General features: G+C 40.0%; 1 protein-coding gene across 2 annotated transcripts in view; it reads left to right on the top strand.

The window, feature by feature from the left end:
• Window positions 1-22,039, top strand: part of ZFPM2 (zinc finger protein, FOG family member 2) — a 452,842-nt gene extending 430,803 nt beyond the window's left edge. For both annotated transcript variants that reach the window (XM_004580673.2, XM_036498458.2), the window contains 3 exons: window positions 11,605-11,811; window positions 16,010-16,234; window positions 18,522-22,039. In XM_004580673.2, the coding sequence (XP_004580730.2) occupies window positions 11,605-11,811; window positions 16,010-16,234; window positions 18,522-21,013 (2,924 nt within the window). In that variant the 3' untranslated portion in view covers window positions 21,014-22,039. The remainder of the gene's footprint in view (window positions 1-11,604; window positions 11,812-16,009; window positions 16,235-18,521) is intronic.
• Window positions 22,040-26,733: the final 4,694 nt, after the last annotated feature.

The following is a 26,733-nucleotide window of genomic DNA, read 5'->3' as shown; positions in this document are numbered from 1 at the left end:
CTGAAAAATATGTGGGACAAAATCATAGTGTGAGTTCAGCCCCCTGCAGTGCCCCTGCACACGGGGTTCAGCTTCTGGCTGTCCAGCTCTTCGGCCATTCACTGCTCGGTGGACATCCGAGGAAGGCTATTTAGAGAAGACTTACAGAATAAAAGCCTTCATCTCTTGCACTATGAGTTGTGCTTTAATATCAACACCATAAAGTGTTTTCATTTTCTATAACCAAGCTAATGAAGGGTCAACAAGTACCTTTCACAAGCAGTAGTGTTATTTGTCCATCTCCTTTGCTTGAACAGGAAGTTGAAGAAGAATTAAAAAAAAAAAAACTGTCTCCCCAGAGGCACGCTCCGATACACTGGTCAAGTCTGATGGTGTTTCCCTCCCATTGGAACTGTTAGAATGTTTTACTGAAAAAAAAAGTGTCAGAAATGGCTCAGCATAGCCTGTATAGCACAAATGAAAAATGTTAAAGATTATTTAAAAACAGAAAAGACCTTTTGCAAAATGTTTTTGATTTATTGCTGTGCATTGTGTAGATCTTTATCAATTATTCTTACTCTATTTTATTCAAAAAGTTGTAAACTATGAGTTGGCATGTCGCTGAATACGGAAAAAAGGCATTAATCAACTCCAAATAAACAAGTGCATAGATCTATCTAACAACTAGTTAATACGTTTTTAAGCAATTTTATTATAGAAAGGAGGGCTAAAAGAGTAGTGCTTAATTATCTGGACTCCTCTGTGCTGGGCTCCCTTTTGATTGTATTAATGAAGCAGCTGGCCCATTGTTTCCCTTTAATTCCTCTATTGTTTTAAGAATATGTCACAGCTCTTTATTCTTTTATCAGGTGCTGTGCAGGAGGATCCACACAATACCTCATATTCCTACTGTATTTGCCAATGCACAAAGAAACCTCCAAAGCGGGTTTCAAAGCAGGGGCACCCATAATTTATAAGTTCTATTCCTTGCACTCCTCCACTGTCAAGAATTTCAACAGTATTGGATTTGAATTCATTATAAAATTCATATCAAGCAGTGTGGCTATGTATAGATATATGTCCTATGTAAATGTCCACACTCTGAGATCCACGCAGTAACACCTGCGCTGTTGAAACAAGACAGTTATTTAGCATGTAAAGAATTCTTAGGACCAATAATCTGCCAGTTATGAAAAAAATTAAATTTCAGAATGAGGCATCATGTGGCACTTCCTAATTATTTAGTAAAAAGAAAAGAACTTAATGACAAAATAAATAGGTACTCCCTCTCTCAGTTCAGTTAAACATTGTTACTTGTTCTCCAGTTTTCTATGAAAGCCACTCAGAGTCACTCATGATAAAATAGTCAAGGGTCTGATTCAAACCGTCTCTTTTCACACATCTGACTTATTTTCTTTGTTTTGCCCTGTCAAATGTCTGTATTTTGGAAACTGTTTTATTGATTTCCTTTCCCCCAGAGTTCCTAGGTTATAAAAAAGAAGAGAGAGAGAGGAAGAGAATTGAGACTTAACGACTTAATGATGTAGCATAAAAGTTACTAATTTCAACTTTTTAAATATCTGTAGAAAATCCATTAGAGTAAATTATTCTTTGAAATCATCTGTGTTCTTTGGTATTCTCAGGTAAAGGGTATAGAGGCTTTTCTTCTTTTTGTTTTTTAGCTTAAAATAAAGTTTCACAATGATATTCTGATTTGTCTGCCTGAGGCTCCTTACCCTTGTGTATATTGAGGCCAAGGAACTCAAAATCTAAATGCAATTTAATTGGTTCATTTTGCCTTATATTTTTTACAGTAAGCTTAGGTCTGCATGTTGATGAGCTCACAGAGTTGTGCTAGAGGTTTGCAGTTCACAGTGCTTGCCTTTTGCTTAGTTTTACAAAGCAAGTGTCTATCCATCACATAGATAAATTAGAAAAAAACGTATATAGACATAACACGTGGAAAAGATTGTTACTGCGTGCTATGTAATTATTAACCTGATTTTTACTATTGTAAGAAGCCATGAATTGCAGATAGCATGGATGAAGTTAAATGCTTTTTTTATTCCGGATATATTTTGCTTATACACAACTCTATAGGTATGGTCGAACAATATAATTGAAGCTTTGTCAGCTCTGTAACCTAGCAACAGATAATACTGTTAGGTTGCTGAATTGCTCCTGGTTGACAAGTAGGGAGTATTTTTGTGTTTATCATGTTTGCTAATGATGGGATCCTTTCCAAAAGGCCTGTCTTAATCTTAATTAGGGTTTATCAGCAGAGGTCTGCATGACATTGTGCAGACACTGATTTCATAAATAATAAAAAGTGCAAGTGAAAAATTTGGCAGCATGGAGAGATATTTAAGGCTCTCATAAGAGGAGCATGAATTTCCAAAAAATAATCGGGTTTGAACTGTGACTTTATTCTTTATTATCAAAACTTGTAGTGCACTCCATTGCAGTTTTGACAGCAATTATGAGAAAAATTTATAAGTTTCCTGTTAGGAACCCTATCTGTTTGTACAAGAGCCTTGATCATAAACATCACTTGGAACAGCAAGTACAGGGGCTTTAAAGAACGTCAAGGCCTTTGTGGTTATTACTTTTTATGGAGCCTTGAATGTATCTGTCTTTTACTCACGAAGGGAGTAAGATGTGAGTCTGAAGATTTAGGAGAGGGCCTGTGTTTTGCAGCATAAGAGACCAAGAGAGAGGCCTAAAATAACTTTCCCTTTGGTAGAAAGCAAGGTGTCAGATAGCTGCTTCCGAGCCTGATGTCATTTGATCAAGATTTCATGCACATGCTGTGAGCAGGTGATTTTTTTCTTGCTCTAGTTTGCACAACACGATCTCTTCTGCAATTTGGGGAGAGGGGAATGTGAAATATTATTGATTGTTTCGAATAATGTTCTATGCCTTCCAATTAGCAAAGGATTAAACATAAAATCAAGTGTAATTTACTTATTATTACTGTACTGACTTATGCAGTTGGATGAGGATGCGCCATCATTAGGGCCTTGTTGACCAATCTGTCTTCAGCCTTGGGGACTGTTCTTTTCCACATCCTGCAAATATTAAAAGAAAAGGAACATTCAAAGTTATTTTGCATTGCTACTTTCCATGTTTCTAAATGCACATTTTCTATACCAAATTGCCTGGATACTTCTTTGAAGTATTTGATCATCAAGCGACTTTCTATTCAGTGAGCTCCACTCATCCTCTGCTTGGCAAACCTAAGGTACCCCACCCCGCATCTATCAGTGCCTGAGGCTGAAACCTTCTGGGAGAGCCTTTAAAAAGCACAGATAGCAAGACTTCCTGGCAGGAGACTTTGATTTGATGCATCAGGGATAGGGTCCCTTAATCAACACTGCTTCAAAGCTGCCCAAGTACATTGCTGCCCACATCACCAGTCAGCTTAATGTCCAACCTTGACGGTCCTTCTCATCCCCAGCTCCACTTACAAATTACATAGGAAATTGGGAAAGTGTTAGACTGTACTTAACATAAGCAAATGAGTTTAATACACGTAAATGTGTTAGAACGCTGCCTGGTACGTGGTGAGTAATTTCTAAATGTGAACTCTTTTCATAAGATACATGCTGTATTAACTGGTAATATGGAGGTACTTTCAGAGCATCAACAGTACCTTTTCCTCCAGATTGTGACTATGCATTTAACATTTGTATCTGTGTAGCATGGAGTCTACCACACACTGCTTCTGAGAGTGAACTGCCCGTATTTCTGCTGCAGAGAGAGAGAATTGCACCGATTATTCAAACTGAGCAATCAAGATGCAAGGGAGATACCTGGTTAAGGGGCAGTGAGAGTCTGTAGTGAACACCAGATGGCGCTGTTTGTTGGCATGCCTGATTTTTCATATAAAACCCAGAGCTACAGGGCCTTGTTCAGATCCTATTTCTGTATCTCTTTGTCTTCTTCCAAAGCCCTCTAGCTTTATGATGTTAAAGGACTACTTACACTTCAGACTTTATGATCTCACAATAAAATAGAGATAAATGAAAACCACCTCACTGCTTTCTTGCAAATCAATAAGCTGTTTCATGCAAATCCCTTAGCACAGTTAAAGTGGATGACCCCTTAAATTAGATGTATGTTTATTAATATTGTAACCACTTCATAGATGTGTTTTTGTTACTATTGGTCATGCAGGCGTGAACATTTTTTGTGACAACTAGATGATAAGTTGGACCCTCCCCCCCCCCCCGTGAAATCATTTGATTTGGCCCTGCCAAGGTAACCACAGGCGTCACTCAAAATTCAATCAATTCATAAAGCAGGCTAATATTTAAGTTGATAATTTTTCATGGACTTCAAATGATATTATAACTACCCACGTGGCCCTTGGCAGACAGTCGCCCCCAACGCCCTGCTCTGAGAAAAATATCTAATCTAAGACTGTCATATGATAGGATGTAGGAAAAGCAGTTTTCCAAGATTACACAGCAACTCATAATCAAGTGAGGACTAAAATTAAACTTTCTTAGCACCAGTCAAGTGCTCTCTCCAGTTTGTCTTTTCACTGAGGTCAAATACATTTTTAGTGACTTCACATGCAGCTACACTTCATGATTGGCGAGTAATTCCTGAAGCAAGATCATTTACTCTTGAATGGCAATACAGAGGAAGTCGTAAGAATTTTATCTGATAAGTATATAATACATTGTCATATGTGTACTTAACATTTTTTTTTAACCACAGCACCATTAATATAGTTTAGCATGTTGAAAATCACTTGATTTAAATCTGGGGTCATTAATCATACTACTGCATTTGGGAATCACTGAACACAGAAAACATCTGCTCACATTCCATAAATTTCCTCTCCATGGAAATGTGGGCGGGTACACTCCTTTGGCGTTGGAAACACAGGCAGATATCCAGACCAACAAAGTAACAGGTATTTCGTTGCTCAAGGAGTTTCAGATATATGCTGCCCTCAATATTCAGTCAGATAGAGCTGATATGGGCAAATGTGGTCAATTCCATTTCAGTTTGTTAAAGCAGTTTTGCTAGGAAAATCAAGAATGGAGACGATCTTGGCTTTGATTTTCTGGGGATTTTGCTTATTTTTTAAACAGTTCTTATGAAAATTACACTCCTATTCTTAGGTATCATTAAAATTATGCAAATGTTCTAGCTTCATAAAGGATCTCAATTTTTTAAAATCACAACTCTACTCCCAAATAAAAGGACACCCAATGAAACTTGTATTTTGACAATATAATTTTCTATTATATTTTTGCCTATACCTATATCGCCACCATACACTTAAGCAGCAGAATGTTGCTGGCAGACTAAACTATTGTGAAAATATGGAGGAAAGTAGTTGTGGGCAGGGGGAGGTGGAGGGGAGGATTCTTGTACCTGTAAAACCACATCATGGAAAATAATAATAAAAAGTAAAATAAAATTGCAGTAAACCTCACAAAACATAAAATGTGCTACCTTAGCAGCTTTGAAGTCCCCAGTTTAGTGGCAGACCCATTTTTGTTCAAACATCACTCATCATTCATCTCCAGAACTGTTCAGAGATTTGCAGCTCTCTCAACACTAAATATGACCCCCTCCCCATCTCCCTCCTCTCCCAGCGGGCAACCACTGCTCTTCTTTGCATCTCTGTGATTTGAAAATTCCTAAGTACAGTATACAAATGAAATCATGCATTATTCACCTTGTTTTAAAAAATGATTGATTGATTAACTGATTTAAGAGAGTAAGGAGGGGAGACAGGGAGAAAGAGATCTTCCACCCACCGATTCACTCCCCGCATATGGCTACAGTGGACACAGCCAGGTCAGGCCAAAGCCAGATGCTTCAGCTCAGTCTCCCATGGCAGTGACATATACCTGGGCCACCTTCTGCTGCCTTTTCTAGGCAGGGAGATGGATCACAAGTGGAGCAGCTGGAACTTGAACCAATATCCACATGGGATGTTGGTATGGCAGGCACAAGCTTTACCTGCCATGCCAACACAATGACCCCATTTGTCCTTTTGTGGATGGCTTGTAATATTCTAAAGGTTCATCTATGTGGCAGAATGCCCTTTCCTTTTATGAATGGGTAAACATTCCCTTTTATGTGAATGTCACATGTGGTTTATCCATTCAACTCTCCTACCTAGTAGCTTCCATGATTTTGGTTATTGTTAAAATTGCTGCTCTGATCCCAGATGTTAAAGCATGCCTTAGAGATACTGCTTCCAATTACATTGAGCTGTAAGCAGAAGGGGAGTTTCTCAATCATCCATAATTGTATTTCTCAATTTTTAAGGAATTTCACATACCCTGTAGAAGTATACAAGGGCACTAATACCCATAGATCCTCAGCAACACTTACTTTTATTATTTGGGGTGGGAGGGTAATGACACTTGAATTTTAAAGCTAAACAAGAGCCTGTGTGAGGTTTGTTTGAACATAAGAACAGTTGGCACTAAATACCAATGTGACTTAGCATTTTCATGTGCTCAGACTGCTTCTTTATCAAAATGCATAGCACTGTGTGCTATACAATTGTAAATTAGAGTAAGTACTTTTTCCTCTAGCTTTAAAACCAATAGTAGAGGAAACTGGTCTTCCTGCTTTCCCAGGTCCACAAAGATTGTCGGAAATTATTGACCAAGATGCAGTGCGTAGTAGTAGTCCACAAGTCACACAATGTTAGGTTTCTTCTTTTTTAATGTTAGGCTTCTTTTCTGAAATGTGTTAACTGCCTCCAGGAAAGCATACAAACATTTATTTTTTGAATTTGTAGGTTTGTCTTTCCAGTAAGAACTCTTTCCTCTTGCGTTTAACAGGGCAATGAAAAATGAGAATAATAGCTCCAATCAGACAATAACAAAAGGATAATGGTTAACAATTACATATAACACTTACTATATGTCAGGTACTATGCTTAAGCTTTTACGTATTTATTTATTCCTTATAGTAACAGTATGGGCTTAGTACTATTGATCATCATCCCCATTTTCAAGAACAAGCAATGTTCTTGATGGGTAGAATGTTTGGGTAACAAATACCAAATCATACAGTTCCCAAGTGGCAGAGACAGATGATGATGATGATGATTGGAAAAGGAGAGGAAGAGAGAGAGTGCTCCCATCTAGTTATTTGCATCTCCACATGTCCACAGTCTTTAGTGCTCAGGCATCCTGAAACTGGGACGTTGCAAGACCTCGATTCCTATTCCCCAGCTGAGTTGCAAGAATCCAATTATTGGCACCATGGCCACTGTCCTGCAAGGTCTATAATAAGGAGACGCTAGAAGTGGAAACAATAGACAGTATCAAACTCAGCACTTCTACGTGGGACATAACTGTCCTAAGCACAAGTCCAAATTCCTGCCTCTCTTTCTTGAATGACCCAATTTGCTCTGTTCACATCCTAAATATTGTGATAATCCTAATTTCACCTTTTCATCTCCTTTCACTTTGTACTCTTGATAAGTCACATCAATGCAAACATCACTCACAACGGCTTAAAATGTGATGACAACATCCATAATTATTTCTCCAGCCAGTACGACTTCAGTTTCTAATTTCCTCCAAGATACATTGACATAGGCTTTCAAAACAGAATTTATTATTTCCATATGTGCACATACGTACTCATATGACACCCACATACACACACAATTGGCCTTTGGAGTTGAATAGACAAAAGTCTAAGTCATGATTGTGAGACTGGCCTTGTGTGTGGCTCAGGGAAGTTAGTGACCCTCTCTAAGCTTTGATTTTTCTCCACTTGAAATGGAAATAAGATATTCTAGTTCGTAGACTAAGTGGTAAAAATGAGATTAATTACACAGCCATATATACTATCAAGCCCAAAGAAAGTCACCTAAATAATACAAATTGTCTTTTTTGGTGTTTGTATAATTCCACTATTAATATTTAACTGTAGTGGCTAGTTACTGACATTTGCTTTCCCAGGCCATTTGTGTCATTTCAGCAACTTTCTTTCTCTTCCTGGTCATGAAATCACTCTTAGCCCTGTCTGTAGCATTTGCCTCTTTTTTCATCCATGACTTGCACTTCTTACCGATGAATTAGTATAGTGGCCTCCGAGTAATTGCCATGCGCATTTCCTCCCTATTGAATTTGCTCTTCTGTATTCCAGGGCAGGGTGAGGGAAGTCTGTGTCAACAGTTTATTCATTTGTTCAAATAAATATACAGCTTCTCCCCTCATAAACTGAAAAACAACTGTTTTTATGTTGCACTCAAAACTCCCGTGATTTAAGCTTTGTGGGAGGCATCCCTGATTTGTAGCATTTGCCACTTCCTAAGGTAAATGCTACAACTCTCACCATAGCTGACCTCAGGCTACCAGCAGGATATCAACTAGCACACAGAGTTCCTGAAGAATGAAACAGCATTCCCCCCACCACACAGAACAGACTAGCCTCGACACATCCCTGTGCTAAACCCATCCCCAAACCGCAGGTGACCATGCACCTTCCAGGACCCTCCCAGGCATAATTTTGTCATTTTGTATCCCTTTCTCTTTGTGAGGCAATAAGAAAATAGCTTGTCAGTCTTCCCAAGAAGCATCGGTTTCTCTTCCCACATCTTTTTTTAGCATTACAGTCTGATACTTCTAATGTGTGTCTAGGGGATGACACCATTATTGTGACATTTTAATACATTGATTACATGTATGCATTCTAATTGTGTGGGAAGTATGCAAAGCCATATTTTTAAAACAATCACACCCAGCCTGACACACACAGGGAGGCACTGAATAGCTGATGAATTGATGATTTATTTAAAAGATGATTAAACACTTTTTTTCAGCTAAGGTAACTGACTTCCTCATGAAATCCATCTAGCATATTTTCAGTGTTATTCAGCATTTTTAAAATAGGTTCTGAAAAAATGGTAGTATGAGATGATAAAGAAGCAAAAACCTAAAAACTTATGGCTTTGTTTAAAAACAATTCGATATTACTGTTGTAGAAAAATGATTTTTTATTTACTGTTTTTTGTTAATGTTCACAAAGAATGGTGTTATGTTAATATTATGTAAATGTTAATGTTTGTGTAAACATGTTAATATTTTGAAGCCTGCATATGTATTTATTGCATCGTTTGATTCCAAATCTGATCCTACTCACTCTGATTCAGGCGCTGATGCTTAGCTCACTGCAGGGAAAAGAGTGTCTCTGAAGGAGACCTTCTGTAAATTTCTGGGTTTGGTACCTGGGTCTTTTCCTAACTTTGGGGAAAGTTATTCATAGCTGGATTTACTAATAATGTGAAGCTCACCACTAAAATCCAGTGAATTGGATAGACCCTGTCAGGAAGCCAAGCTGCATTGTGTTTCCTTGCTCTGCATGCCCCACCTCCTGCTACCACAGACCCAGTAAGCCGTGTCCCCGCGGGCAGACACAGTGCAGGTGATCACCGGGTCTCAGCGGTAAGTGGGGTGGCTCTGTGTACACAGCGGTAGAGGCAGGGCAACCTTGCAGGAGGGAGAATGTCTACCTCCGAAATACGCTCACACTCCAACTCCTGCGACACAGCTTCGCTGGTGTTATTTACAAATATGTAAGTCAAAGCCCAACTGAATCTGTCATACTCAACTGTGGAAAATATGCATACTGTTATATAATCAATGTCAGCCTGCAAAAAAAAGTGTTTTCATATACTAGTTTTTCTGAAATGTTTAAACTTTTCCACAGATTTGAAAGTCTGTAATCTTCGCTTTATTTGCTTCCAAATACATGCTCTCATGAATGGCGCTTTGTTTGTCCACCTTTAAACCAAATCAGCTGGTTTCATGAATTGCTCACAGTTTTGCTCAAACAGTAGCCTGATTCTTCTGTACAAGCCTGCCATATCATATGCTGCTGTTATCTTTTTCACCAGATTTTTACCACAAATTGTTTATAAACCATGATCTCCAGGGATGGAAAAAATGAAGTGCACTTGAAAAGACAGTTATGCTGAAAGATCTGTTTATCTTTCAGCATATTATTGATATTATTATTGATATTACTTATCAATATGGGTACAATTTTTTGCCTGTTTAATGAGTACAATATACAGCCTTCGAATATATACACATGAAAAAAGGCTTTATACCATATCAAGTATGCCACATTATTTCAGACATAACTGTATAGGATGCATATCTAGGCCTGAAAGTGTAGATAACAAAATATAAGTGCTTTGCCTGTCTAAACACGTTAAATAAATGAGCATTCCCTATCACATTCCAATACATTAGAAGATGTACTCGCATAGTTAATTTTTCTTTTTAATGCACCACACATGATCATTTGAAGTGCAGAGCCAGAGTGTATCTTAGTGTTTGAAGAAAGGGTTCCTTTCATTTAAACAAATCTTTATTTAAATAAGCCTTTTTGAAAGGGATCTTTGGCATATCTTCTTTACAGGAAGTTCAGTCAGGGTAAATGCAGATAAAGAAGCTACGTGATAGAGAAAAAAGTAAAGATCATTGTGCTAAAGTTAAAAAAAAAATATCCAAGTGGCAACAGACATTGTGAGAATGCAGCTACCTGAAATTTCATCTTACCTTTCTAGATTTTAGGAGGTTTGGCTTATTTGTTTCATATTTTGAGACAGCAAGTATTGATGCAATAAAATAAGTTAGGGAAGGTAGAAAAAAAGATTAAAAATAATAGGTGAGGGAGGAGAAGCAAAAGAGAAAGATCTAAGTTCCTTCAGATGCAAGGAAGGAGTGGCCTGTTCGTAGCACAGAGCTGAGCTGTGGCTTGAGATGGCCTCATTCCAAGTTGCAATATTTGGGATAGAGTACCTCTGCTTCCCCTCCAACTTCCTGGATGAGCACCTTTCGGGGGTGGGGGTAGCAAATTGATGGCTCAGGAACTTGAGTTCCTGCCACCTACATGGGAGACCTGAATGGAGGCCGTGGCTGTTGTGTGAATCTAGGGAGGGAAGCTGTAAATGGAAGATAGACCTGGGGTATGCACCTTGACCTGGGCATAGGTGCATGTTTGTTGATGATAATAACAATGGCTGATTTAGCCCTAATCACTGTGTTAAGTGGTTGACCACATCAGCTCCTTGGCTCATTGCAACAACCTATGAACCAGGTGCTTTCACAATTCCCATTTCACAGACTGGGAGATGAGCCCACAGAATTCAGTCAGTTCCCCAAGGTCTGATATGCCCATAGGGACTCAGACAAGCCTACAGCCCCAACCTCTGATACCTGCAGCATCTGTGTGGGTTGAGGACAAGACATCCCCGCTCCTGCCTACACCTCACGTCTGAGAGCCCACACTGTAGGTTGTAGGCACTGCACTGTGGCAGTAGTGTGGTTAATGAATGAAGCAAGCCATGGAAAGCAGTTCTCACCACGCACTAGCTCTTCTTAGTCTTCTCTTACTTTTTTTCACTACACCGTTCATTTAGTGACAAGAAGATTTTTCATGTAGACGAGGAGTGCAGCTCTTGCCTTGATCAAACACTCTACCCCTATTTTAAAAAATTAATTTAAAAAAAAATCCCTGATGAGCAGCGTGAGAAGTTGCTGTTGACATCAGCAGAACAGACAGCAGGCTCAAGCATTCTGTGTCATTTCTATCATTCTCTTTCTTGTGTCTTCTTAATAGGGGGTCAGCTTTGGTGCACGACAACGAAGGCCATCTCTGAGGGTGAAGAGCTAATTGCCTTTGTGGTGGATTTTGACTCAAGGCTACAAGCTGCCAGTCAGATGACTGTCACAGAAGGGATGTACCCTGCGCGCCTGCTGGACTCAATTCAGCTGCTTCCTCAGCAAGCTGCCATGGCTTCAATTTTGCCCACAGCTATTGTCAATAGTAAGTGCCAGTGCAGCAGCCCAGCTTTGTACCACTGATGCGTATTTATGGGAGAAAAAAAAATGACTTCTGATAGGCAGCCAGGGACAGACTTGTTCTCCAGTGTTGTGGCTTTGTTTTATCTTCTCTAACTTTAAGTATGTGCGTATATGATTGCTTCTTGTGGGAATGTAGAAAAGAACACTTAAATTCAGTCATTTCAAGTTGGATTCCTGAATGTCACTCTCTCAGTGTGCCTCTCTCTCTCTCTCTCTCTCTCTCTCTCTCTCTCACACACACACACACACACACACACACACGACATTCTAAACTAAATGAATAAGACTTTGGGCCATTTGGCTATGAGAAACCAGGCAGCTTTCACTGAAGCTTTACAAGTGGAATAATTGTGGCATTTTTTAATGGATATTGAGGTCAGAACTTGAAAAATAAAAACAAGAAAAGAAAATGAAAGAAATGAATGTAAAATTAAATTTTGATTGAACATGCTAATGAAAAGAATAAATCAAGACATCTGCTAAGATCAAAGAAAGAATGGGAGAGAAAGCAAAGCACATGTGATCTTAGAATGGATGCAGAATTTTAAAACAAGCCCTGGAAGATTTACATTTGTTCTTTGGACACACAAAAACACTTTGAAAGTAAGTGGTCTAAGTGGTCTAGGGATCCCGAGTTCTTTTTTTTTTTTTTTTTGAAGATTTATTCATTTTTATTGGAAAGTCAGATTTGCAGAGAGAAGGAGAGACAGAAAGATCTTCCATCCACTGGTTCACTCCCCAAGTGGCCACAGTGGTCAGAGCTGAGCCAATTTGAACCCAGTAGCCAAGAGCTTCAAGGTCCCCCACATGGGTACAGGGTCCCAAGAATTTGGGCCATCCTCTAATTCTTTCCTGCCACAAACAGGAGACCGGAAGGGAAGAGGAGCAGCCGGTATACAAAGTGGTACCCATATGGGATCCGAGCACATGCAAGGTGAGGATATTTTAGCCACTAGACTACCACACTGGGCCCAAGGAATCCCAAGTTCTAAATTCCAGACTGTTTTGCTCTTCTATAACTCGGAAAATATGAGCAGCAGTCTCACCCTGACAAAAGAATAGATTATCAACTTACAAGTAAAGAAAAACAAAAATGCATTCAAACACATCCTCAGCAATTTTCAGAACTTTAAATAATGCAGAAGAAAAATCGAAAGGTAACAGCGATGTTTCCATATTGAAATAATGAAAATATGAGACTGACGCGCTGCCTACTGCGCTAAGCAGGCACCGGGATGATACTCTGCTGTCTCTGCCCTCAGACCTGAGAGGGTCTACCCAATAAGTAGTTGGACTTGACTGGACTATAAGATGTTGGACTCTATGCTTGGCATATACTTGCAAAGAGGGAGTTTCAACTGAACTTGAACTATGGTTATGCAACAAGGTGGAGGAACCCACCATGAGGGGAGGGTGGGGGGAGAATCCCAGATTCTATGTAATTACAACACAATGTAATTAATGAATAAATTTAATTAAAAAAAAAGAAATAATGAAAATATTCAGCAATTTTTTTTTTTTTTTGCTGTAACAACAACCATTAAAGGAATTTGGGCCTGGCGCTGTGGCAGAGCAGCTAAAGTCCTTACCCTTAATGCACCAGAATCCCATATGGGCACCGGTTCTAATCCCGGCAGCTCCACTTCCCATCCAGCTCCCTGCTTGTCGCCTGGGAAAGCAGTCGAGGACGGCCCAAAGCATTGGGACCCTGCACCCGTGTGGGAGACCTGGAAGAGGTTCCTGGCTCCTGGCTCCTGGCTTCGGATCGGCGCAGCACCAGCCGTTGCAGTTACTTGGGGAGTGAATCATTGGACGGAACATCTTCCTCTCTGTCTCTCCTCCTCTCTGTATATCTGACTTTCCAATAAAAATAAAAAAGTCTTTAAAAAAAAGGAATTCTTAGGTGATTCTGAAAATTTCTGTGCTTCCCAACAATGGATCCAGTGATTATAATCTAAAATAAACTACTGCTATTGCAGTTCCTTAATGTAAAACTGTGGCTATTTTCTTTGTGGAACCCTTCCTGAGATTCCAGTGTTAAGTGGAAGTAGCATAGGCCCAACTAAAATTTGACGCCCAAGGAATTTCTGACTCAGGACTCCAGCACTGCTATGTGTCATGGAGCTGCAATGTCTGGCTGCTAATTATACTGAAGAGTACACTCTGTCTGCTTTGTATAGCAAGATCATGATGACCTTCAACAAACTCAGCATAGATGCATACAGCTTATGTTTTCATTCTGAAATTAATCAGTGAACTGCATGTCTACCTAAATGGACACTTTCCTAAACCGCATAGCCTTGTTAATAGTGTAAATGTAATTAACTAGGTAGGAAGAGAATAAATAATAAACAATAGCAGTATATAACTTCAAAATTAAGTTTTATTTTAAAACTATGTTAAGCATGTTGTCCCTACTTTCCATCACTAGAATGTTGTTCCTGGGTGTCTGTACATATATCCTTTTCCCTGATCTCTCTGAGTGACCTAATGAGCAGGGGTTCCTTCCACTGACTGCTAATCAACCATTCACAAATTACAAGGTGCAACTGTTTCTTCAGAGTGTCCGACCTCTGTAGCCACTCCCCTGCTGTTCCTCTGCATTTCTTACAGAAATATCAAATTCTTCTCACCTAACATGACCTATGTCTCAGTATTCCTGTCTTCATCCCACTGTACAGTGTGGCCTGATGTGCCTCTGGGTGATGTCTGCTTTCTCCAGAAAATTACATTAGCTTTGGTAACCTGTATGTTCCCAAGCCTGAGGTTTCGCCCCCCAGCACCCCCTCACCCCCCGCTGTCCTCTCTTCACTAGTTAGATGAGTTAAATCATTACTCACACAGAAAGACCAACCAAAACTTAGGTACCAAGCACAACATTATCAACCGACTATGGTCTCTAATTACAGTATACTGGTCACCTCTGCTGATCAGTTCTACCTCTTCACAACAGCTTGTCTTTCTCTGTGCCACCCTTGCCATTGAAGCTTTATGAAAGACTAAGTATGACTGGATTCCAACTCTGGTTCAATTACTAATATGGGCAAGTTACCCAAACCTAGTTTTCCTAACTACAAATGAATGAAAGAAAAAAAAAAAAAAAACCTTCCATGAGTGAAGACATGATGATGGACCGAATCTTGCTGTATTTCACTTAGGCTACTGTGGTTCATTCCTTCTAGTCTAAAGTGTTCCTTCCAAATTCATTACCTTGAAATTGGACTCTATTGTGATTCTATACCTGATTCTGTCATTTTCTTGCTTAAATACCTCATTGATTCTCTGTAATAATTTGGACACAAAAACCTAAGCTTCCTAAGAGATTTAAGATCTTTCATACTCTGTTCCTGCCCACTACACCCTCTTTTCTCGCTTTTGCCTCAGCCAGCTGTGACAGACTTCCACCGTTACCCGGTCTCCTGCTATGACGTTATGTGGGTTGATCCCTTGCTGTCTTTGTGCCCTGGACTGGTTTAATACCACCTGTCACAGCTCAATTCAGGCATCCTTCCTCTCTTCAAGTTCCCTAAAAACCTTCCTCTGACCTCCAGCGACCCACCATCTTCATAAGCATCTGTCCGAACGCCCAGTGAATGTCCTTAGACCAGGATAGTCATCATAAGGGGAGGATCTGACCACTTGTTCATCAACCCCAGAGAACCAGTGCCTCCCTAATATCAGACATTTGGTCATTCTATTCATTTTATACCTAATCCAACCCAACATACAGTCTGACATATCATGGGCACTTTATAATTAGCTTACAAATCAACAGTACTGAATGGTGGTTGACATCAGAATGAACTTTAGTGCATTCTTGAAGTCTTTACCTTCCAGTCAGATAAAACAATTTACATCACTATTTATGAATGTGTATTTTTCTAAGACATAAATATGTTAAACATAAATCATATTAAATGTTATGCTTTTAATGCCAGAGACACCAATAGAACCATCTTCTAAAGAATCTATGAAAAGTTAAATGGTAGAGTGTAACATTTCTTTAAAAGACTGCTCCTCTTCTGTAGAATACTACCCATCACTTTCTAGCTGCCTAATTCAGACCTTGAGAGCAGACTCTGAAAAAACTGAACTAATGTCTCCTTGTCCACAATTGGCTTCCAATGGATGCTTTCTAATGTGTCTGCTTTTCCTTGCAGAGGATATATTTCCTTGCAAATCATGTGGCATCTGGTATCGGAGTGAGCGGAATCTACAAGCCCACTTGATGTACTATTGCAGTGGCAGACAGAGAGAAGCTGCTCCTGTGTCAGAAGAAAGCGAGGACAATACTCACCAGATATCTAGCCTGTGCCCCTTCCCGCAGTGCACCAAGAGCTTTTCAAATGCCCGGGCTCTAGAAATGCACCTGAATTCACACAGCGGTAAGGCTCTCTTTGGTTTCTTCTCTTGTTTTGGGAGACTGTTCTATGTCTATTCTATGTGTGCGTCCATACATAAGGGAATACTTCCAAACTTTTTTGTGGTAAGTTAAACAATAGGCTTATTTTAAAGAGAAAACAGAGGGGATTGAAATCTGTACATTTGAACCACCTTCAAACAGTTCATCAAGATGCATATTATGAGAAAAAACTATATGGATTTCAAATCTTTAATTTCATTTTTCCAAAAATCATTTTGAGGTACCCTCACACATGTATATCTGTCTATAAAATGGCAATCAAACTGGTGGACCAACCAATGTTATCTGATTTCTTTTGTATATTTTACTCAAAGGAATTGGTTCTGAATTGTTTTCTAAAATCTATAATGTTCATTCTGTTTGCAGCTGAGGGAAAGTAGCATCATTTCAAAAGAAAAATACCAATATTTTTTGTATATTGTTGTTAACATTCATTACTCTAAGTGCCAAGTGATCTTTGGAAACCAACTATAGAATTTCCCATTTGGTAGAGAAAAAATAGTTGCTACGTAAAAATAAATATTTGCAGTACTGAAATAAAGCTGTTATTTTTATAAATCCAATTTAGATTATACTTCTGGGAAATTAACTTTTAAATATGAGCCTATAAAATGTTCTTGACTTTCAAAGTGTGCATCACAGTATAATAGTTAAGTTTAATTAGATAAAACTACTTTAGTACTATGTTTTAAACTTTCTTAAGAAAACATAGAATAAAAAGCAAAAACATTTGTGAGCCCTCACTTAATAGCAAGGTGACATCTATTCCCACCTATTATGGAATTGCATGCCAGCTAATTTTAATTTCCATCTTATACTAATTCTCATGCTAAAAAATGAAGTTAATATCTACTTTGAACAATGCTAAATACATTCTCAGATGGAGAAAACCAGGGCTTGGCAATCACAGTTCTCCAGTTTAAGAATGGAAATCTCATGATATACCTCTGGGTGGCTTTCTTTTTTGTTCTTGCCTCGGATTAACAATTTACAAATTAAAATATGTGCTGAAGTCTTCAAAACTAGCACCAACCTCCAAGTTTTGGTTGGGTTTGGTTTTAACCTGTCCTGTTAGAGTAGCCTTTTTCTATGACCGAAGCCAAGCCAGCGTGAAAGCAGCCATCCAGCTCGCGCCAAGTAGCCTTTTTCCTTTCCAGGCATCCTCTCCGAGCCCTTTGCCTAAAAATGAGCTATAAACACATGGGTAAAAGAGCAGGGGAAGCAGGTGTAACTTGATTGTCTATTAGATGGTGCATGAAGTCATGCATGATACAGCAACACTAGTGTTACTTAGAGAGGTCCTTTTAGCTAAATGGGAATAGTGAATGTTGGGATGGTTAAGAAAAAAGGAGACAGAAGGGAAGTCCCATTTTATCATGACGTAATGAACACCTCTGCCATGTTTTCAGTTTGTGAATATAAAAGACGATTCTCAGATTTAGTTTGGAGAAGATGAGCCAAGTCTGATTGCAACACATACTAAACAGATAGAAACTGGAGTTGACCTGTTGACCTTCTTGATACTTAACCATGGTCATGGTGATCTTCAAAATATTTAATAACTGACTGAATACAGTGATTACTGAACACAGATGCCAGTCTGAAGTGACTTTTGTAGTATGCTGATAGCTAACAGCCAAATACTAGCCCTGGATGGACGTAAAACATGTTTAGCCAAACCAATGGATAAAACTTTAGATTTTATTCCAAAGATAGATTAGGAGGTTATGAAGTATATTACAAAATGGTTCCTATTTGCATATTTTTGATGAGAGACTACATCTAAGAGGACTGAGTTATTTGATTTGCACACGTGTTTTTAATAGCAATTTTGATGAGTGCTCACTTCATCATCAAGCACAACAAAGTATATTAACAGGATGGATATTCGTTTCAACTTTGTGAAATCTGACTCAGGCATGGCTCTATCACTTGATACCTTCATTATCATCATCAATTTCCTTTGCCTCCTTGACTTTGTATTTGAACTGCAACATGAAGATAATGACATTGAGATTTAGCTCTTTTTAATACCATTACACTCATGTCATTGTATTAGAATCACCAATCTCATTGTGATCACACATGATAAAAATGTCACAAGCAAAAAGTTAATATCCCAAAGGAGATGCTGAGAGACTTCCCTCCCTTGTATCTGGATTGAAGACATTGAGTCGTCAGTAAAGATTGTGATCATTAGAAAACCAGCACATGCAGTTCTCAGTGTTCTTGTTTGTGTGTCTCCCCAGGAGTGAAAATGGAAGAATTCCTTCCCCCTGGTGCCAGTCTCAAGTGCACCGTCTGTAGCTACACCGCCGATTCTGTAATCAACTTTCACCAACACTTGTTCTCCCATCTCACTCAAGCTGCCTTCCGATGCAGCCACTGCCATTTTGGCTTCCAGACTCAGAGGGAGTTACTGCAGCACCAGGAGCTCCATGGCCCTGGCGGCAAACTGCCCAGAGAGACTGATGTGGAGCACTCTCCAAGTGGTACAGAGGACAGCTTACATCCAGCCGCGGACTTACTGGCCAGAAGTGAACTCTCCCAGAGCCAAAAGGCCATGCAAACTAAAGACGCCAGTTCTGACACGGAACTGGACAAATGTGAGAAAAAGGCCCAACTCTTCCTCACAAACCAGAGACCAGAGGTACAGCCTGCAGCAAATAAGCAAAGTTTTTCATATACAAAAATCAAGTCTGAGCCCTCCAGCCCAAGACTTGCCTCATCTCCAGTTCAGCCCAGTATTGGGCCCACGTTCCCTGTGGGTCCTTTCTTGTCTCAGTTTGCTTTCCCCCAGGATATCACCATGGTCCCCCAAGCTTCCGAGATCTTAGCCAAGATGTCTGAACTGGTGCACCGGCGACTGAGGCATGGAAGCAGTAGCTACCCTCCTGTAATTTACAGCCCCCTGATGCCCAAGGGGGCTACTTGTTTTGAGTGTAACATAACATTCAATAATTTGGATAATTATCTAGTACACAAAAAACATTATTGCAGCAGCCGATGGCAGCAGATGGGGAAGTCCCCAGAGTTCCCTGGTGTTTCTGAAAAGATGCCTGAAGCTGTGAGTCCCAACACTGGCCAGACATCCATGACCCTTCTGAACCCAGCGGCTCATCCTGCTGACCCCGAGAATCCCCTGCTGCAAACGTCCTGCATCAGTTCTTCCACCGTTTTAGATTTAATTGGCCCAAATGGGAAGGGCCACGACAAGGACTTTTCTAGTCAAACGAAGAAGCTCTCCACTTCCAATGGCAATGATGATAAAATTAATGGCAAAACTGTTGATGTGAAAAATCCCAGCATCCCCTTGGTAGATGGGGAAAGTGACCCCAATAAGACTACTTGTGAAGCTTGTAACATTACCTTCAGCCGGCATGAGACGTACATGGTCCACAAACAGTATTACTGTGCTACTCGCCATGACCCTCCACTCAAGAGGTCTGCTTCCAACAAAGTGCCTGCCATGCAGAGAACCATGCGCACGCGCAAGCGGAGAAAGATGTATGAGATGTGCCTACCTGAACAGGAACAAAGGCCTCCACTAGTCCAGCAGCGCTTTCTGGATGTGGCCAACCTCAACAATCCTTGCACCTCTACTCAAGAGCCAGCAGAAGGGCTGGCCGAGTGCTACCACCCAAGGTGTGAGATCTTTCCCGGTATCGTCTCCAAACACTTGGAAACCTCTCTGACCATCAATAAATGCGTTCCCGTGTCCAAGTGCGACACCCCTCATTCCAGTGTTGCCTGCCTGGAGATGGATGTGCCCATCGATCTCAGCAAAAAGTGTTTATCTCAGTCTGAGCGGACAACTGCATCTCCCAAAAGGCTGTTGGACTACCATGAGTGCACTGTGTGTAAGATCAGCTTCAATAAGGTAGAAAACTACCTGGCCCACAAGCAGAATTTCTGCCCGGTCACTGCCCATCAACGTAATGACTTGGGCCAGCTGGATGGCAAAGTGTTTCCGAATCCAGAAAGTGAACGGAACAGCCCTGATGTCAACTATGAGAGAGGCATAATAAAATGTGAGAAAAATGGGAATCTGAAGCAGCCTTCCCCCAACGGCAACTTATTTTCATCCCATTTAGCCACTCTGCAAGGCCTGAAAGTCTTCAGCGAGGCTGCTCAGCTCATCGCTACAAAAGAAGAAAACAAACATTTATTTCTTCCGCAATGCCTTTATCCTGGAGCAATAAAAAAGGCAAAAGGAGCCGACCAGCTTTCTCCCTATTACGGCATCAAGCCAAGTGATTACATTTCTGGTTCCCTTGTCATCCATAACACCGACCCGGAGCAAAGCACAAACACAGAGAACGAATCTCCAAAAAGCCAAGCTTCCTCTAATGGGTGTGCTGTGCAGAAGAAAGAGTCTCTGCCCTTGTTGCCAAAAAACAGGGGCATGGTCATAGTGAACGGTGGCCTAAAACAAGATGAGAGACCTGCCACCAACCCACAGCAAGAGAACATTTCCCAGAACCCTCAGCATGAAGAAGGCCACAAGTCTCCTGCGTGGATCTCGGAGACCCCGTTAGCTGCAAATGAGAATGTCTCACCAGGAATCCCCTCAGCAGAGGAACAGTTGTCTAGCCTAGCCAAGGGTGTGAATGGTTCCACCCAGGCTCCAACCAGTGGGAAATACTGCCGACTCTGTGATATCCAGTTCAACAACCTCTCAAACTTTATAACCCACAAGAAGTTTTACTGCTCATCACATGCAGCAGAACATGTCAAATGAACTAGCTAAAAACAATTAAACATCAGTCACCTTTGGTACCAGTGTTTAGTATGTTGTTCTAACCAGTCCAGAAAAGAATAAAAAAGAAAAGCTATTTGAATTACATCTGGACGATCGGGAGACAGTTCATTATGGCTGAGTTGAAGACTTAAGGTGTAATCTCATTACAGTCCATTAGTAAAGTGTATTATTGGTGCCATTTTCAAAAAGAAATTAATTTATTTTACCAGCAGTATTCATAGCTGTGGTTATGTTATTTTTTATTTAAAAACTTTATATTAAAGTCATTTGTAATGTTATTGTATAGTTATTGTGTAGCACATATGGTTTGCACTGTATAGTAGCTTTTAAATAAAATAGTCACAAACAATACAGAAAAGCATTTTAGAAATAGCTTCAAAAGCACTTGTGTATGTACCTTGATTTTTTTATTATATGCTGTGGCAGATATATGTATATGCTAAAATATAACTTGCAAAGATGTTCTAAACACACATGCTATAAGTTCGCCTTAAGATGTCAATTCTTGGATAATCAGGCTCCGTTTGCACTTTATATTTTAGCAGATACAGTTTCTTAGTCATTAGACTGCATTTGTATGTAGCTGTATGTTTCTGTCCATTTTCTTAATCTTAACCATGTATGTTAAATGAAGATGGCAATTTTTTTTTCTTGTATAGTACTTGTATTTTCTTTCGCTGATGCAGCTCTGTCCCAATTTTTAAACCTTTGCTGTTAAATGCAATACTTTATAAAGAAAGAACAAAATTACTGGAAGCAGTATTGTAAGTATTGAGGTAGTATTGATCAGTTTTATCTTTTGAAAGGCACAGTCTACATTGAAACTCTAAACTCAATGCTGCAAGTATGAATTTAATTCATATATAAGATCTATTTAAATATAAGAGTAGCAATACTGCACCTGGTGATCACAAAGATAATGTTCTACTTCTGATAGAAATAATTTCTCAACAAATGTTGTTACTATGCATGTATATGGATGGAATAAAATTCCAGATTGTTGGAGAATTTTGGTATTCCTTCTTTAGAAATATAAGGAAATTATTGATCATCCAGATGTGTCACATATTAAACACAACACTATAAGACCAGTGATAGCTGAGAAGCTGTCATCGGCATAATTTATTTTGAGGTTAGCATAACCTGTCCCATTGCCTCTGTTTAGTTCATGGGTTCATAACTGTGGTTAAAGGAAAGCAAACCAATAACCTAAAATTGCTTTGCCAAGAAAGAAAAAACAAATTTTAGATACAGGCTTTGCTCTAACATATGCTGATAGAATAGCTCCCAGTACTGTCAAGAATTTAAAAACCACAGATCAGTGTGAAGAACCCAACATAAACCATCAATCTTTCCCCATGCTTTCCCCAGACTACTCAACTGTTGCTGATAATCTGGTATCCTTCAAACAACTTCCACCCACTTGGTTGAACTACCCACATGCCATACCAGAGTGTCTGGGTTCAGGCCTTGGCTCTGATTCATGATTCCAGCTTCCCACTGATGCACATCCCTAGGGGGCAGCAGGTGATGGCTCAAGTGTTTGCGCTCCTGCCATCCATGCAGAAGATCTGGATGGAGATGCCAGCTCTTGGCTTCAGCCTTGCCCAGCCCAGCTCCAGGTCCATTCGGGAAATGAACCAGCAGTTGAAAAATATCTCTCTCAAAATCAGTAAAAATTATAAACTAACAAAGTATATTTTTAAATTGAGATTAAAGCTGAAAGCAAGGTCACTGCAGAATCTGTGAGCACTATCTGAAAATGTATTAATTAGATGGAATCCTCTCATGTTCTGGCATAACAACGGGTCAAAGATTTTATGTACCCGATGTAACAAGCTAATGAGAAAGGGCCAGGGCTCTATCCAGGTCACGTTCCTTTCTTCACTAAACAATAAGGCAAATTCTGAGGCAAGTGATGATACTCATGCTGTTAAATGTTCTGACCTCTCATCTGCCATCCAAATAAAGGTAGTGTTCTTGAGAATAAAACATTTTAATGACTTAATACCCATAAACTTGAAGAAAAGAATTTGGACAAGCCAGCAATTGTCATTTTCCCAATGTGATATCTCTTAGGAGACAGGTTCTCTTGGGGATGACACTGTTCCATACTGCATTTCAGTAGAGGACACACTGGGACCAGCGTGGTGCCTTAACTAGTTAATCCTCCAGCTGCTTCACTTCCTATCCAACTCCTTTCATATGGCCTGAAAAAGCAGCAGAGCACAGCTCCAGTCCTTGACGCATTTATCCACATGGCTGCTGGCTCCTGGCGTTTGGTTCAGATCAGCTCTTGCCATTGTGGTAACTTGGGTAATGAACCAGCAAATAAAAGATAACCTTTCTCTGTTTCTTCGTCTCTCTCGCTCTCTCTTTCTGTGAATCTCCCTCTCAGATTTTGTTGTTTTCCCTTTACCACATAATCAAAGACATCAAGTATGCCGCATTTGATCAATTTTTCTTGAAGGTTAAAAATTATAGAAGGAAAAACCAATGAAAGGAATATCTCCTAACTAGTATCAAGTAAACCAGAGCTACCCCACATGCTTTTATAGCTCGCAACCACCTAGCTGAGATACACAGCTCTACACATGAGTCAATATACACCCTTCCATCCTCAGGAGTTCCGAGGAATTTATGGACCCAAAGAGAAGCATTTCCCCTCTCATTCTAGCCTCAAGCCCACCTCTCTAGCACTCTTCTTTCCTGAAGATTTAACCCCTAAAGGGAATCTACAGACCTTACAGCCCTAACCAAAGAAGACCGCAAAAGTCATTCAAACACTTAAGCTAAGGACTGTGTGCCTTAGAAGCAGAACTGGGCAGTTCAGTGCTTTCACACAATGGATTACTGTCTTTGGGCCTTTCACCATTTTCTACAAGGAAATGCCTGAAGACACATATGACATGGACCACCAAAAAAGGTCAAAAAAAATGTAAGCAAAAGATAACAAGTTGTATTTAGAAACATTTCGCTAGTGGAAATCATAATAATTTTTTTAAAGATTTATTTCTTTTTTATTACAGCCAGATATACACAGAGGAGGAGAGACAGAGAGGAAGATCTTCTGTCCGATGATTCACTCCTCAGGTGAGCCGCAACGGGCCAATGTGTGCTGATCCGATGCCGGGAACCAGGAACCTCTTCCAGGTCTCCCACACGGGTGCAGTGTCCCAAGGCTTTGGGCTGTCCTCAACTGCTTTCCCAGGCCACAGGCAGGGAGCTGGATGGGAAATGGAGCTGCCAGGACCAGAACCGGCACCCATATGGGATCCCGGGGCCTTCAAGGCAAGGACTTTAGCCACCAGGCCACGCCGCCGGGTCCAAAATCATAATAATTTTGAAGACAAGACCTGTTTATTATGTAGGCAACATTTTATGTTAAAGCAGCTGAGATTCTGAAAATGCAAGCATTGTCATTTAGGAAAATTTTTTGGTTTTGCCTCCCAGTAACATTAATAAATGGTAGTACAATGAGTCAAAGTGGTAGTTTCCCCATGTTTGGCATATTCTTATCTCACAGTTGCTTATTATGATTTGAAGAATGTGTGACCAGTTTGCAGTTATTGAAGAATCAAATACTATCATTTCATCACATAATAAAGGAAATGCGCAAGTGACATCCAAGGTTTTATGGGCATAGGAAGACACATAAAAAACAGTTGCCAAAGCACTTTAGCATTTAGCATCAACATATCTTCAAACAATAAACTTTTTTGATTTTAAAAGATATCAATATTATTGACATTAAAACTGAAACTGTTTTGTACCCATTTGTACATGTACCAGAATTCAGTATTAGTCCTTGAGTTTAGAACAGTCCAACTTCTTATTTGTTTTAGTTAACAAAAATTATTTCTGTATTTTACAACTGCTAGGTTTCATAAAGTAGTAAACAAAAGAAGCTTGGATAGTAAACTGTATAATAAGTTGTAAATTAAGTTAATAGCTCCTATACATAAGTGATCATAAATATTTTAAGGTATTAATAACTGAGTAACGGAAATAAGAGAATGGACTCATGAATGAGTGAAAAGTGAAACAAGGAATAAATGAATGTCAACTTCCTCTAATTAACTCATTGATGTAATGGAAGAATTTTCCAGATGGTCTTCAAATCATTGCTTTACAATACAAAGGATAAATATTCATTTTCACTATTATGGTGAAATAAAACCCTGTGCCATTACCTAAGACAATTGTGTTCTGGTATGGCACTGTGATGTAAAAGATTAAGCCACCAAGTGAAACAATGGCATCCCACATGCTACCCTTCCAGATCCCAGCTACTCCACTTCTAATTCAGCTCTCTCTTAATGGCCTAAGCAAGATGAATGCTCCTAGCTGGACCTGGCCAAATCCCAGCCACACAGCCATCGTGACCATGTGAGAAGAAAATCAGCAGAGGGAAGATGTGTTTCTCTCTCTCTTTCCCTTTCTCAGTCTGACTTTCAAATGAATGAATAAAATCTTAAAAAAAAAAAACTGGTTATGCAATGCCATTATCTTTCACAGGTCTTTTAAGCAGGAGAACTTTATGCAGGGAAATAATGATACAAATGTTAGAAAGCCTAGTGACATTGTGTTGGGAACCTCAAGTTCACCATTATCACCCCCACTGCCTGGAGTATCAATAAGGAAAACCACATCTTCCAAAGACAGTGGTTAACACGGTGCTGGGTCTCTGCCGCACTGGGATTCATCACACCACAGCTTTGCAGGAGTTCAGGAGGTCAGCCTCCTGCCTCAGCACAGATCCCTGGTGTCTCCACTCCCGTCCACGCTGCTAAGAAGGCCAGGCCCCAAAGGCTGTGCTGTTACCACCGCTGTGCTGGGCAGCACTTGTCCTCCAGGGAATGTGCTGCTCACACAGGGGTCTGCGACTGTCCACTGTCATTTCTGCTGTGAGCAGGGGTACAAACATGGAAGCGTTTTTCCTTCCTCCTGTCTTAATAACCCATCATGGCATCCCATTGGCAAAAAAAGCTAATCAGATGTCAGCTGACGGGGATCTAGAAATGGCCTGGAAAGAGCAGGAATATATGAAACTGACACAAAGAGTCATGAGAGATGAGTGTGAAAGGAGCTGTGTGTGCTCATCCTGGCCACCCATTGCCCACGTGAATCCTTCCATAGTAGAACAGAACAGCACAGCAGCTAAGATTTCAGCTGCCTTTCTCTCTATGATGTATATGTCTAGCTCAGACAGGAAAGCATGTTAGTTTTTCATTATCGATGAATTGCCATAAACTTAGTAATTTAAAATAGAAATGTATTTTCTACCAGATCTGGAGGCCAGAAGTTTCACAGCAAGATATCAACGGGGCTTGCACTTCCACAATCCTTGTAGCATAATACATTTCTTGCCTCTTGCAGCTTCTGATGGCGGTTGGCGTTCTCTGTCTGGTATCTGTATCACTCCAGTTTATCTCCTCTTCCCACGTCTCGTCCTGTCTCTGTTTTGAAGACACTTAAGACTCTCTATAGGTCTAGGTGAAAAATCTGGGGAAACCTTCCCATGCAAAGATCATTAAAAACATCTTCAAAGACACTTTCATTTTCTTATAAGCTTTCACTCTCTAGGAATAAAGTTGTGAAATCTTTGAGGACAGTTATTTAGTCTCAAGTAAGAAGATATTCAAATAGTCTGGGCAATAGAAAGGTGGAGGTGAAGGGGTGAGGGAAAGGGGTGGCTA

This window comes from Ochotona princeps, chromosome 9, assembly GCF_030435755.1.
Source record: "Ochotona princeps isolate mOchPri1 chromosome 9, mOchPri1.hap1, whole genome shotgun sequence".
Lineage (NCBI taxonomy): Eukaryota > Metazoa > Chordata > Mammalia > Lagomorpha > Ochotonidae > Ochotona > Ochotona princeps.
Note: the sequence above shows the minus strand (reverse complement) of the source record. Positions and strands in the feature narration are given on the sequence as shown.